The following is a 15084-nucleotide window of genomic DNA, read 5'->3' as shown; positions in this document are numbered from 1 at the left end:
GGAAAGGGACCTCTCGTGCAAAGCACTTGAGTCACTGCTGACTCCTAGAGGGACGCCTGCTTTCGCTGATGTTTTCTTGGCAGACTTTGTAGCGGGGTGGTTTGCCATTGCCTTCCCCAGTCGTGGTTACCTTTCCCCCAGCTAGCTGGGTACTCATTTTACTGACCTCGGAAGGATGGAAGGCTGAGTCGACCTGAGCCAGCTGCCTGAGAACCAGCTTCCGCTGGGATCGAACTCAGGCCGTGGGGAGAGTTTCGGCTGCAGTAACTGCTGCTTTACCACTCTGCGCCACACGAGACTCTACCATATGTGAACTTAGTACATATTGTAGATTGCAAGTATGCCTATCAAGACATACGGCAAGCCTATACTGAACCCTATGCTTAGCTGAATTTAAATGTATTTTGTTTATGACATCCCCATAAATTGAAAATGAATTAAACCTATGAACCTACCCCATCCCCATATTAGCCATTTCATTTTACTGCAGTTTTGCTTTTTTGTTACATACTGATATAAACTGAAAACTAAACTCAGTAAATAAATTACATGTTTTATTTTCCTTTTATACAGCTACAAGGAATATATGCGTGTGACAACTTTCCAACAAGTTTGTGTCTAAAAATACTATCTGATAAATCATCATCAATGAAGTTGCCCAAAATATCATTTTGAATAAGCTATCCTAATCTATCTTGAAACATTGAGCATGATTTCTTAAGATCTGGTGTTTTGTTGTGATGGACTTTTTGTGCAATCTATAAACTGGCGTGTTTCCATTTCGCATTGAAATCCTGGCTCGCTTGAAATTTAGTTGAAGAGTACAAGATCAAGATTTGAAGTCATAAACAAGGCCTTAATTGATACATTAAGTGGTAGCTTGGGAATGAGGAAGGAAAGGAATCCGTAGCCAGGCTATTAATGAATAGCCCAATGTGGTGTTTCTTTCCAGTATCTCTAGAACCTGGCTCCTTTTCTATAGTGAGAGTGTACAGAGAGCATTAGTCTGTACATTGGTTCTAATATAGAGAGGAATGCTAACACAGCAGTTCTAAAATCAGTAAAACTTGTTAGATACCTGTTCTGTGTATCCATTTCATTATTTAAGTGCACTGTAACCTTGGGTGAAATCCAACATTGCATGAGTGGACTTCTGTGGGAACGATGGAGCTCTTCTCCTCCCTGCACCTCACCCCCAGTCCCAAATCTGTTCTGGAGAGTCACCCAACCCTCTGGAGCAGAGTTTGAGGGTGCAAGAGGGGCTGTGTGGAGGAGGAAGAACTTTTCTCATTGTCCTTCCAACCCCCCCCCAACCCCACATTGTTTTTTATTGATTATTTTTATTTTCCAGCCTAATATTTATGACGTCAAGAGTGCTTCCACATATACATGCCAATTTTATGTTATGTATCATAAATTATTCTTTTAAAATTAAAATTATATCTGCTTTTCAGGTGTTTATTATTATAAGATGCCCTGTGATGCTGGGGTTTTTTGTGTGTGTGTGTACATAAACATTTATGAAGACTAGAACATTGCCATATGAGCTAATGAACCTGTAGCTTGTTATATTAAAAAGTGTAATTTAATTTTGTTCATTTGATATAAAGGGCCACTGTCCCTATGCTTTCTATCTTTGACCCTGTGTTTATTACTCTTTGGAAGTTTTTCCACCAGTTAAAATAGATATATGATAAAGATTAGAGAGAATAAACCAATCACTATATTCTCAGATAGTGCAGGAGAGCAAGAGAGCAGGAAATCACCCTATGGGCAGAATACTGATTGTCTATTTATTTCAGAGTCTTATAATGTTCTCCTTCTGTCAAAGATTGTGTACTTGTTAGGTATACTGTAGATGAAATTGTGTACTACATTAGAGTGACAATACTGTAGATTTGCATTTCTATTAGAAATCAGGAAAAGAGGCAACCATAATTGTCAGCATGCTCTTTAGGACTCATTCATATATCGTATTTCTTCGATTCTAAGATGCCATCAATAGTAAGACGCACACTAATTTCAGTACCACCAACAGAAAAAAAAGCTTTGATTCTAAGAAATAATAAACGCACCCGCGATTCTAAGACGCACCCCGTTTTTAGAGATGTTTATATGGGGGGAAAAGTGTGTCTTAGAATCAAAGAAATATGGTATTACTAGATTATTATGAGAAGTAATTATGTTGAAGTGGCTCCCAAACCACTTTGGTATAATATAAATTGAATTTACATGAATGTGTAGCTTGCTGCAAACTCCTCCTCCTGGGTATGTTAAGGACTAGGATCTTATTTCATCTATTGTAATTGTATGGTTTACTCCTATTTCCCAGACTGGGATAGATTTGAAGAAAAGGGATTTGTTTTTCAGCTATATTATGAGAGTGGCCAAATTTAGCTATGACCATTACGATGTTTCTGTCCATTTTTTTGTCCAGTTTCACATTTTCATTAAAATTCTTACAGGGTTCAGATTTCAGGAGAATCCAGTAGATTTGCTAAAAACAGCCTTTCCCAAGCTGGTGTCCTCTAGTTGTGTTGCACCAGAACTTCCATCATTTCTGACCACAGACCATGCCAGCTGGGGCTGTTAGTAGTTGAAAACCAAAACTTCTGGAGGGTACAAGGTTAGGGAAGGCTAGACTAGAACTTTGCTTCCTGAAGTATTATTTTATGTATTCATTCATTCATTCGTTAATTTCATTTCTATATTGTCCAATAGCTGAAGCTCTCTGGGCGGTTCACAAAAATTAAAACCATATGTACAGAATAAAATATAAGATAAAAGCTTAAAACCACAATATAAAAGCACAATACAAAAGTACAAGCAGAAGTAGAAACTCCTCTTACTGGATGTTGGTAATCTAGTGGGATTCATAGTATGCATTATATTATAATGGCTCCTTTCTGCTTAGAAGTGTGTCTGTCAGTAGCCTGGCTGCATCAGAGGGAGCAATGAGACAGTGAGGCTCTTCCATTGGCCAACTGCTTCTGCCACTTTCGATCCTCTGGGACTGACTTGGATCCTGGCACCTGCTTGATTTTGACTATGAACCTCCCTCTGGCCCCACTGATCCATGTCTGCTGCTTTGGAAGTTGACCCCTGCCTGTTTTGGAACAGCAATTTCCTTCTTGTTTGCTTGGGCAGACTGGAGCTAGTTCCTCAGGCCCCAGAACCTGACTGCCTGTAAGGATGGACATGGCGTTTGACCATTCTAGCCAAACCAGACATGGTTTTCCCCTTTCAGTAGGTTTTGCTATTTTATTGTTTTACTCTGACAGCACCATGTACACTGATGGTGCTATATAAATAAATAAATAAATAATGTACAGGATGGTTGATAAGGGTATTCCTGTTTTTAAAAACCTTTTACTTTGATTTGCTTACACAATTATTCATTTTATTTATTACATTTATAGCCTACCTTTCTTTCAAGGTGGCTACATGAGGTTCCCAGGTAGTCTCCCCCTCCAAGCACTGACCTGCTTAGCTTCACCAAGGTCACTGCCTCATATTCCTTCAGACCATGCCTTGGGACAAATTAATAACCAATTAATACGTTTAAACCCGATAGAAAGCCCCAAATTTTCTTTTTCATCTGGATTCCAAAATATCTTGTAATTAGCATGTTTTAATTTTCAGAATTCCCAATGCTGCCAATTAAAAAAGTCAGATTAAATGATTATATAGCCTGAGAAAAAGGGCAACCGAATGTTCAACTATTAATCTACCAGAGAGTCTTCACTCAGTGAGATTTTTGAATAATTGAGGATAGCTGTTTTTTTTTAAATGGCAAAAGTCAGGGAGGTGACGGGGCGGGGGGAACGCTTTCATTCAAGTGAGTGGAATGTGTAGTTAATCTTTGCCACTTCGCTCCATATTTTGACAGGATCCCTATAAAATACTGTTATGCCATAAACTGAACATAAAGCCTATTCAACGTGTACTCTAATTTTAGGTGCATTACCAGGGACTTAAATGATCTAATGAAGTGTTTGAGTTTACTTGTTAAATAAGTGCTGTGGTGTTTTCCTCTGCTCTTTCCCTCTTTTAAAAAAGTTCCTGGGAAGAGTGTTATGGAATGCTAAAAAAACAGTATAATGTTATTACTAAATTAATTCTTCTCTTGATGCCAAACAGAATATTTATACAACAACAAGAATACTTTGCCAATAATGTTTTTCTTAAGTCATTGTTGGAAATTAGATTGCCTTTTCAGAAAGGCAACATAATTTAAGCTTCAAATGAATATCGTCATCATTGTCAACTTGACAGTCTTTAAGCATTTAAAAAAGCAATAAAGACTGATCTATTCCGGCAGGCCTATCCTGTGAAATTTTAGGATGTTTTAAGGATGTTTTAATCATGTATACTATGTTTTAATCAGTTTTTATGTGTTTTATATTCACTGTTGTTCCCTGCCTCGATCCAAGTGGAGAGGCGGGTAAGAAATAAATTATTATGATGATTTATCATCACCATATTGCTTTTCAAGTTCACAGAGCTTTGCCCGTGTTTATGAAAGTTATGAAAACTGAGGATTCATCAGTTTTTATGTTTCAGTGTATCGGATCACATGGACAGACAGTTATCAGGGGCATTTTGTGAATGTTATTAGAGCATTTGGTAGTAGTGATTGCATCTGTCACGTGGGTCTTCTGTTATATTCAGCCATTCTGTCCTATTGTAACCTGCCTGAGCTAGCTGTAAAACCCAAGGAAGTGTCAAATAGAATTTATAATAGAACCCAGGATACCTGATCACAGCCATCTGCCCACATTAGTGCACCAAGAATGACATTATCCTTGAGATATATTTTCAAAGGCAAAAATGGCATTTACTTTTAATGGAAGCTAAGCCTCCCAAGTGTCAACATGAACGCATATGGCATCCGTTTGTATATCATCTTTTATGCCATATGTCTTTGTTCTGTCTTCACAAGTTTATCAACTTAACTTGACTGATATGTGGAACAAGTTTCACGTTTGGTCTCAGTCTTAATTTAACCTGTTCCACCTTTATTTATTTATTTATTTATTGCATTTTTATACTGCCCAATAGCCAAAGCGCCCTTGCCAAAGCATCGAAATAAATGCCAATGCCTATATCAGGAGGAAGACCTTTTCAAATCCCCAAAAAAGCTGAGTCAGTAGCTCCTGCTTCACTTGTTAGTTTACACATGGAGGCTGGTGGCTCCAATTTCAGTGGGGCAGTGCATCCGCTCCAGGTTTCAGTCAGAACTCTAAAGGAGCTACCCTAGCACCTTCAGAGTTCTAGCACCTTCAGAGTTCTGACAGGTACTGACTGAAACCTGGAGCGGATGTACCACCCACTGACATTGGAGCCACCAGCCTCCACTGATATCACCATTTTAATGGGCCATTTGGGGAGAATTTCATTGTATAGAGAGGGACTACGTGCTAGGGGTGGAGTGGGCCCTGAAGATATTTTATCACCTGAAAGAGGGCCTTTGTATCTCCTCCAACCACTAGGTAATTCTTGCAACTTGGCCTCAGTTGACTTGTTTATCTAGTGCACCATCTAAAATTAATCCTTGGCTTTGTTAAGGACTGCCATGTTCCTCTGAAATTCTTCTTTATGCTGATTTGGGAGCCTGTGTGATTCACCCAAGGCTAGAGGCAGATCAGAGTTACAGGCAGACATTATATTTTCAGAAATGGAGATTCTGAAAATTGCTGCTCCTGTCTTACAAAATGCAGGGCTAAGTGTAAGCTGATACTTGCAACATTTATTTATTTATTTATTTATTTAAAGCATTTTTATAGCGCCACCTCACCATTTCTGGTATTGTGGCACTTTACAATCCCATGTAAAACAATTCCATTAAAAACCCTCAACCCACATAAGACAATTCCATTAAAAACCACTAATTCATTCAGACTGCAAATCTCTATGTTGAGGCTTGATCTATCTATACTGCAGACCTCATGGCCACAGCACCTGGCCAACATTTTTGGACTCTGCTGTTCTCTCTCTTCCCCCCTCCCCCCGCCACATCTCCTGTTTTTTTGAAATACTTCGCCTGATGAAGAGTTCTGGGGATCTCAAAAGCTTGCTTGTTTTTGTGGAATTTTGATTCTGTATTGCCCAACTGTGGGATTTAGAAAGAGGAGAGTTTGTATCTACACTTTCTTTAGGGTGACCATATGAAAAGGAGGACAGGGCTCCTGTATCTTTAACAGTTGTATTGAAAAGTGGAAGGCAAAAGGAAGAGGGGCCGATCAAGGGCAAGATGGATGGATGATATTCTGGAGGTGACAGACTTGACCTTGGGGGAGCTGGGGGTGGCGACAGAAAGCTCTGGCGTGGGCTGGTCCATGAAGTTACAAAGAGTCGGAAGCGACTGAACGAATAAGCAACAACAAATTGAAAAGGGAATTTCAGCAGGTGTCATTTGTATATATGGAGAACCTGGTGAAATTCCCTCTTCATCACAACAGTTAAAGGTGCAGGAGCTATACTAGAGTGACCAGATTTAAAAGAGGGCAGGGCACCTGCAGCTTTAACTGTTGTGATGAAGAGGGAATTTCACCAGGTTCCCCATATATACAAATGACCCCTGCTGAAATTCCCTTTTCAGTGCAACTGTTAATGATACAGGAACCCTGTTCTTTTCATATGGTCACCCTAACTTCCTTTTACCCCACCCTCTCTTTCTAGTCAGGTCTGGCTACATGTTTTGCGCATATGCTAGTTTCTCTTTATCCAAAGAGGAATGTAGTGTTCAAGGAAAGGACATGGCACATGCTCAGAGGCACTGCCCTTATTATCCACCTCTCTCTGAAATATATATGCCAAGGATGAGCCTGAACAGTGAGAAGTAGGTCCCAAGGCTCAGCTCTGGCTCAGATTAAGCCTGCAAGAGGAATCTTATATTTTGAGCTGTGTTGTGATTTTCCTGTTGAAAGCTAGCAATCAAAGCTGTTTTCTCACTGAAAAGCAGCCTGGCTTTTTCTCTGTTGATCAGAAAAGCTTTTACTTTATCTGTTTCTTCTTCTGTGATTATGCTTCTCTTTTCTGTTGTTCGTTCCCAGCCTCAAATGGGCACTGCTGTACCTCTCACTGATGCTTATGCCTTGAATAATTTTAAGCACCTTTATGTTGCAAGCAAGGCAGTGCTCAAAATCCATTTCAGCAGTTGCTAATTTGGCAATAATGGTAGTCTCCACAATGGCAATTAATGAACAAAGGAAGCTTGCACTTTGTGACCTAGCAACCAGGTTTCCCTTTAAACTGGTTTCTCTCTTTCTCTCTTTTGTACACTAGATGTCAAAATCCCTAGGGGAACAGCAGTGTTAAATTGCTTTGCCTTTCGCTGATCTTTCGCCATTTGGTGGCAATTCTTACCCTTATTTATTTTCCTATCCTTCTTCCGTTAATCACTTGCTCTTATTTTAGATAATCTCAATTTTACATTTTCTCCTTACTGCATGGTTTCTTACATTTAATATGGAACAGTGAATATCTCTAGCTTTCTTAGGGCTAGCATCTTGAAGATCTACATTCTCTACAGTGTTTTGAATGTTTAATTTCTTTTATAGCTTATGGAGGAACCTGGATATATCATTGTTTTGTTGGTTCCCCTCCCCTTTAAAATTACATAAAACCCATTTTGCAGTTTTAATTATGCACTCATTTCACCTAAGCTTCACCTATCATCTATGGAGGCTTCCAAACAAAGCTTACGCTACCACCACCCTGCCTTATTCACTGAATTTTAGCAGGTTTGAGGGTGAGGAGTTGATGATATTGTCCAATCATAGCCCTCCCATTTTTCCCCTCCCTCCTTTTCTTTACCACCAAAAATCAGTTAAGGGGAAAAAAAGATGGAATTGTTCCACAATACCTTCTGATTGGGATTGTTAGGAGCCCTTCATGTGGAAGCATCCAATATCTAGCTCTTTACTTCCTTGACATTTTGCAAGTTAAAAAGTCCTGGTGAATTATTATTCCTAAACAGACACTATTGAACAAAATAGGTTCCGGTGTGGGCCATGCAGGTGATGCACAGAAAGGAAGTGGCTGGCTGGGAGGAGAGAGCACCTATTTTTCCTATTTAATTTTTTAATGCTGTCTCATAAAATGCAATGAAATATGTATTAATCAGCGTCTTCCTAGAAATATTTATGTTTAATTCATGGAGACCATGCTGATACTTTGATAGCATAGCAGTATGTTTGGCAGGCATAGCTTGGGGTGAGTTATTGAAGACTTTGCAAGGATTCTCCAGTTTACTAATTCAGGTCCATGCTAAAAGCAAACTATTACTCTTAAGAAAAAAACTGAATTGCCAGCATTCTTTCTATTATCAGCCAAGACCCAACATGGGAAAGTTTGTTTTAAGTCCTAACTGGAAGAAGGAGCACCTCGGCCTCTGATTAGGAATACTTGACTTTGCAATATACCTGAGTGATAAAATGCCAATCCAAAATGCCTCCACCTTACAAGAATCTTGTTCTATCTCATGGCTGAACAGGTTGAATCAATCTGAGACCAGTTTTACATTTTTATTGCTAGGACCACAAGGGAGCATTAACCAGAGAAAAGGACTTTTGTTCCAATTTTAGCATATTTTGATCCTTTTACCCATTCTCTATTAATCCCCCTTTTCTTTCTATGCCTCTGCCTCATAGCATCTGTCTCTGCACCATCATTGGTGTCTCTCAACTCCTCTCTGTTAAGCCTCCTTCCTTACATCTCATAGCAAAGGCACTCTCTCTCCTCCACACCCGCAGCTCCCTCCTTTTGGGGGGCTTTCTCACATACAGGTCTCTCTGCACCCCCTAATGCTCAGTCTCTCTGTTTGCATCACTACATTGCTCTCTAAAACTCTAGGTTTGCTACCTCCCTTTTTCTCTCTCTCCTCACCCACCCCACAGCTCTTCCAGTCCTTTCTATGCCCACATTGTACAGTTTGCACCCTATATCACTCCTTTCTCTCTGGATCTTGTAATACTCTCCACTCTCCTATATGATTGCATCTCTCTCTCAACTCTGCTCTCCCATTTCACCACACCTCTTTTCCTCCTTTCCCTTGCCATTGGTGTCTGTAACGCCTTCCCATCTCTCTTCTCTCTCTTTTTTTTTAAATTTCCTCTTCTCTTTGTTCCTATTCTGATTTCCTTTTCTTCTTCTCTGGGCTTACTTTCTCTTGCGTTGGTTCTTCTCATGAAGCACTTTGTCCTCTGATGCTCTCCAATCCATTTGAATCCCCTCCAAAGGCCCTACTCTATTCTTCCTGAACCCTCATAGGACAGTCCCCTTGGTTGGCTCAAACAAGTCAATGGTGGGGCTTCCATATATGGGAAATACTGACTTGCTTTCTGAGGAGCCCCCTGTGGAGTTACACCCCACAAGACAGTTCCCAAATGTATGTCTGGAGTTTGTAAGTCTGTGGTTTTTAGAATGTTGGCCTGAGTGGGCGGAGTTAGAATGTCTGGGGAGGAGCAGGAGTGATATATAAGGGGACTGAGGGGACTGAGGAGACTTTTTAGGTCCTCTTAGAGTCTTTAGCGCTCTCTGTGTGTTAGCTCTCTGTGTTTGGAGTACTTAAGGTCTGGAGAATTTGAGGTTCAGTGTAGAGAGTGGTGTCTTTATTTTATTTTTATTTATTTATTTAAGGATTTTTATGCCGCCATTCAGCCAAAAAAGGCTCTCATGGTGGCTTACAAAAGTATTTCTTGACAGTCCCTGCCCACAGGCTTACAATCTAAAAGACATGACACAAAAGGAAAGGGGATTGGGAGGGAGGAGGAGGAGGGGAAAGCAAATTCAGGCACTACAATCTTAGTTGCAAAGTTCAGCAGTTACAGTTGACAGCAGGAGGGAGGGGGCTCTGAGCTGGAGCTGGACCCAGGCACGGTGGAGAGGTGCCTGGCTGCTGCTTCCTCCCTCACTGGTGGCCTTTGCAGAGACAGTTGGTAGCAGGAGGGAGGGGGCTCTCAGCTGGAGCTGGACCCAGGCACGGTGGAGAGGTGCCTGGCTGCTGCTTCCTCCCTCACTGGAAAAGTGTGGTGTGCACATAGTTGAAGTATATTAATACTGATAATAAAGAAAGCTCAAGAGTGATTGTGTGAGAGAAAGGAAAGTGCGTATGTGAATGAGTGAAAGGATTGGATGAAAGGTTTCAAAAAGTTTTTTAAATGTTTTATTTTGAAACAAAGCTTGTGAACTTTAAAAATAAATCCCACGTGTCAGTTTGGCATTTATCATCTGAAGTTTATACATTTAGCACCCACTCTGACAATACTTCACCTCAGCACATTTAATTCACAGCATATTATTTTATTATTGAAATCCTTCTCCATTTAACCCTTTTCTCCACATAGTTTGGTGAAAGGCGGTGTTTGTCCCTCGCCTCAGGCATATCAAGTGGCTTGAGCAGGGAGTAGCCACGGCCGGCCTGGTGTTCAGAGCCTGTGTCGTGGCAAACACCACCACCCAAAAAAACCCTTGAGAGTTAAAATTACTTAATGGAAAGCAATTAATAAAAAACTCGCTTCTTTTAAAAAGGGCTGAGCAATAAAAAGCAACCCCCGATATGTCCCAGTGTACCTGGCACATGGATTTGGGATTTCTGTGGCCATTGCAGGAAAGCGACTTCTGCTTCAAAACCAGAATTCATTCATCCTAACAAAATCCCGTGTCAGTTATGAAATTAGACTGGCAGCCTGATGAAATAGCTCCTTTTAGCCTCTGCTATTTTGGATCCCCTGAAGGCACAGAATAGTAGCACTGTTTTGAGTTACATATATTTCCAGACTGTGTGTTTTAGATTTTTTTTATACCTATGAGGTTTACAAATCTAATTTATGAGACTTAAAAGCCCTGGTTGGTTTTGGAAAGCGAGAGGTGACTTCCAGTTTTGCAACTGCAGGATCTAACATTTTATAGGTGTACCAAGTGGAACTCTTCTTTAAAACATGTACATGTGTATAATTTTATTACTACTTTGTGTAGTTTAAATATTTCTCTCTCATTCTCTTACTGCAGAATCTCCTGGCAAGGATATTGGTCCCACCCTGGGCTTAAAGAAGTCAAGTTCCTTAGAGAGTCTCCAGACAGCTGTTGCTGAAGTGAAAAAGAATGAGCTTCCTTTCTACAGACCCCGGCCTCATATGGTCCGTGGCAGAGGGTGTAATGAGAGTTTCAGAGCTGCCATTGACAAGTCTTATGATGGACCCGAAGATATGGCAGATGGTAAGTACTTCGAAACTTCTCTCTTCCATTTCAGTCTGCCCACTTAGTTCTAACATACTTTTTCAGCCTTCCCCAATGCCAGATATTTTAGATCCCATCATCCCCTGTCAGCATGACAATTGTCACGGATGATAAGAGTTGTAGTCTAACAAGGTTGGGGAAGGTTGACAGGTGCTTTCAATGAAGACCTGAATCCAGTGTATGTTGGGTGCTGGTTAAGCTCACTATACATACTAATGGGAAAGGCCCTATAGATAGTTGCGGGAACTATATTGCAATTCTAGAGTTGGGGCTCATCCCAACTTCTCTGGAAGCATGGCTGGGGTTCAAATACGACTGTTTGGAAACGTCCGCTCTTGCAGAATACACCTGCCTGAATACGGTAGAGATTAGGGTTGATATTCTGATTGGCTCATGCGAGACCGGTACTGCCCCTGCTGCATTGGTTGCTAGTGTGTTTACAAGCCCAATTTAAAGTACTGGTTTTAACTTTTAAAGCCTTTAAATGGTTTGGGTCCTAGTTATTTGATGCACTCCCTCAACCTGTACTAGTCCGTCTGTACTCTGTTGCCATCAGCAGAGGCTCTTCTTACTTTCCCACCATCAAGGGAGGTTAAGTTGATGAGTGCAAGGGAAAGGGTCTTTTCCATAGTGGCCCCACAGCTCTCTGGCATGAGGTTCCATTGGGGATTCGTCAGGCCCTTTCTTGCAGGCCTTCAGGAAAGCTCTGAAAACCCATCTGTTTTCACTGGCCTTATTAAAACAAATTGTCTGTTGGTTTTATTTATAATCATTGTTTTTATTAAATGTAATTGTTTTGTATTGTTTTATTTTGTATATCGCCTTGGCCGAGTTCCCCCCTAAAGGCAGTCTAAAATTAATTTTAAATAAATAAAATTCGTGGTGGTGGTGATGCTGTTGGTGCTATCTCTGCCTTAGGTTGCATCATGAGTTAGCTGTTGCTCACAAACCACATGTTGAAAACTCATGCATTGCAACACCCAGTCAGGAGGCTTGGGAAATTGCCACTTAGGGGGTGCCCTTGCAATGTTTCTGTAATGGATTTAACAATATTGGTCTAGCTCTAATCCCCAAATGTGCGCTCCTAAATCTTGAGTTCCATTTATGCTCTGTTAGTCCCTTGACTTGAATAACCTCTGCCTCTGTATGTCCCAAGAGGCAGTAAATATATTTTAAAAACTCACAAGTCTTGACAAGCCTGGTATCAGGAAGGATAGTGCTTTTTCATATCTGCATATAGAAAATAAGAACCCGTAATGTGACCATTCTTAATTAACAACAGAGTCATGGTGGGATTGGCTGGACATATTTGATGGTCTCCTTAATATGTACAATTTGATGACAGGGTATTATAAGACATCATATATGGTCACCAGCCCTGCAGTTTCCATTTGTATGTTTTCTTCATGACTGTCTCTGGTCTATTCTTCTTTTGCAGATGGTATGTCTGATCAGAGCTCTCTCTCTGGTCAGGAAGCTCAGAACTTTGAATCAGCCTTTCACGTGAACTCTGAGTTAGAGGATGCTGAAGGCAAGGCAAAGAAACACAAGAAGACCAAAGAAAAATTGAAAACAAAAGAAAAGAGTAAAAAATCTAATCTAAAGAGCAAATCTAAAAGTAAAGAAAAGGACAAGAAAGAAGAAAGTGAAGATCCAGAGAGGAAAACAAAGAAGAAAGGTTTGGGTGCCATGTTGAGGTAAAAGGCCTTGTTACATCTTTATTTCTTTTTCCTATTAATGCTATTTGAAATTATTTATCTTTTTTGTCCTGGGGCCAAAATTGATGAATTTATGATTTTCCAAGTACAATCCAAGCATTGTATCCACTGAACCACATTAGCTTTTGATTGAGGGCAACTTCATATGCTAATTTTGTTTATGCACTAATCAATTTCTACAGTGGGTACACAGTGAAATGTACGTCCCACCTTTCTTCAGAAGGAACTAAACGCAGGTCATAACAGATAAAGCCTTTGTGTTGGATCCAGACTTGGTCATGCCCAGGGTAAACTCCTTGAAATCAATGATACTTCGTTTAGTCATTAGTAACTAAAGTCCCCTAAATCTACTCCAAGCATGACCAGTCTAGATCCAACCCATTAAGTTTAAAGTACATCGAGGAGCTTAATAATATAAAGTAGGGGTGTGCGCTCCACCCCAGAATTATCTGGTAATTGCGAACATCTGCAGAGAATTCGATCTTCCAGAGCAGAGATTGGCCAGATTAATATCAGAGCGGAGACGTGCCCAATTGGAGCTTCTAAAGTCTCTGGAATTATCCTGCTCTATGTGTCCGTATGTGAATATCTAAATTGAATATCTCTGTATTTGGAAGATGCTGAGTGGGGTGAGGGGTAGCTTTGATTTTGACATCTGTGGCTAACCAATTAGGAATAGCCACAGCGCTGTCCCTGATCATGTTCTCCAATCACAGTGTTTGGGGGAGTGAGAAACACTAACTGGCTGCTGATTCTGGGGGGGGGAGGGGAGAGGGCTTGTGTTTCTACTCGGACTCATGGAAGTCAATCATCCACATTTTCACAGTGTGAAAGTGCTGCTGGGTTGGCTGGCTGGCATGATGAGTGAGAAAGCTTCTACACCTGAGTCAGGCACATGCAGGCTCTTTATTTCAGGGGCTCCATCCAATAGATCTGGAGGGCACCAGGTTGGAGAAGGCTGGAGGGAAAGTTTTTTTAAAAAAATTCCAGAAAAATCAAGGCATGAGTGGATCTGATTCAAACTTGGCATGTTCAAACTGTCACGTTGCCATGTTTCATATCTTTGTCTATAAGAATTACGCAGATGTAAACATTTTTGTTAATTTCCATTCAAAAATTCCTAAAAAATCAAAGCATGAACCGATCTGATTTAAACTTGGTGGGGCTAAAGCCCTCCTTAAGAGCCATCACTTTGCCAAGATTTATCTCTTTATCTTTAAAAATGACGGAGCTGTAAGCATTTCTGTTAATACCGGTTACTTGAATACTGAATGGTTCTTCGATGGGCAATTCAACGAGGTGGAGAGAGAGAGGACCCCCTTTGAAATCGAGGTGGAGAATCACCTCTACAGAGCTCCAGATCGAATTTCAAGGCAGACAAGACCCACTTTGCACACCCCTAATATAAACTATAAATTCAAATACTATTGAACTGGATCAAAAGCAAACGTTGTTAAAAAAATAACCAGAAAATCAGTCATGGCAGAACAAAAATGTTTTCATTATCTTTCTAGAAGTCTGTAAGGCTTGAGCTTGGTGCACTTCTCCTGAGATGGTGCGCTGTGGGTGTGTTACAATCACGAAACATGTTGTGTTCCCTGTCATCGAGACATAGAGAAGGAGATCATGGCAAGGCCCTTCCAGGTGGTTGAAGGGCACAGGGAAGTTCAGAAGGAACTATGCATTCCCTGATACAGCCTTCACAAATCCGTGGCCCTCCAGATGTTTTGGACCTCAACTCCCATCAGTCCCAGCCAGCATGGGCAATGGTCAGTAATGCTGGGAACTGCAATCCAAAACATCTGGAAGGTACAAGATTGAGGAATATTGATCTAAATTGATGTAACAGGGAAACACTATGTGAATTTCTTTCCTGCCTTAGATATATGGGTGGATGTTGTTCCATGTATGAAGGACAATACAGGAAGGACCCCTTAGGGCCTGGTTTTATACACAGAATGTCTCTCACTGTCTATCTCCCCTTTATGAGCATGCTACTGGCCCGGTCAGGTTTAATCCATCCTCTACTGCAGGACTTTCCAGGTAACACTGAAGAATTTTATACCAAGTTTCTCCTTGCCGATAGAAACGCCTCAGTGACTTATAAGGTTGCTAAATTCTGCCA

The 15084-nt window shown here is 40.7% G+C and overlaps 1 protein-coding gene across 1 annotated transcript in view; it reads left to right on the top strand.

Moving 5' to 3' along the window:
• The window catches only part of PARD3B (par-3 family cell polarity regulator beta), a 542042-nt gene that overhangs the window by 283927 nt on the left and 243031 nt on the right, over nucleotides 1-15084 (top strand). Inside the window, exons 17-18 of the mRNA XM_063116135.1 lie at nucleotides 11014-11220; nucleotides 12680-12938. Of these exons, the coding sequence (XP_062972205.1) occupies nucleotides 11014-11220; nucleotides 12680-12938 (466 nt within the window). The remainder of the gene's footprint in view (nucleotides 1-11013; nucleotides 11221-12679; nucleotides 12939-15084) is intronic.

Source organism: Elgaria multicarinata, chromosome 2, assembly GCF_023053635.1.
Source record: "Elgaria multicarinata webbii isolate HBS135686 ecotype San Diego chromosome 2, rElgMul1.1.pri, whole genome shotgun sequence".
Lineage (NCBI taxonomy): Eukaryota > Metazoa > Chordata > Lepidosauria > Squamata > Anguidae > Elgaria > Elgaria multicarinata.
Note: the sequence above shows the minus strand (reverse complement) of the source record. Positions and strands in the feature narration are given on the sequence as shown.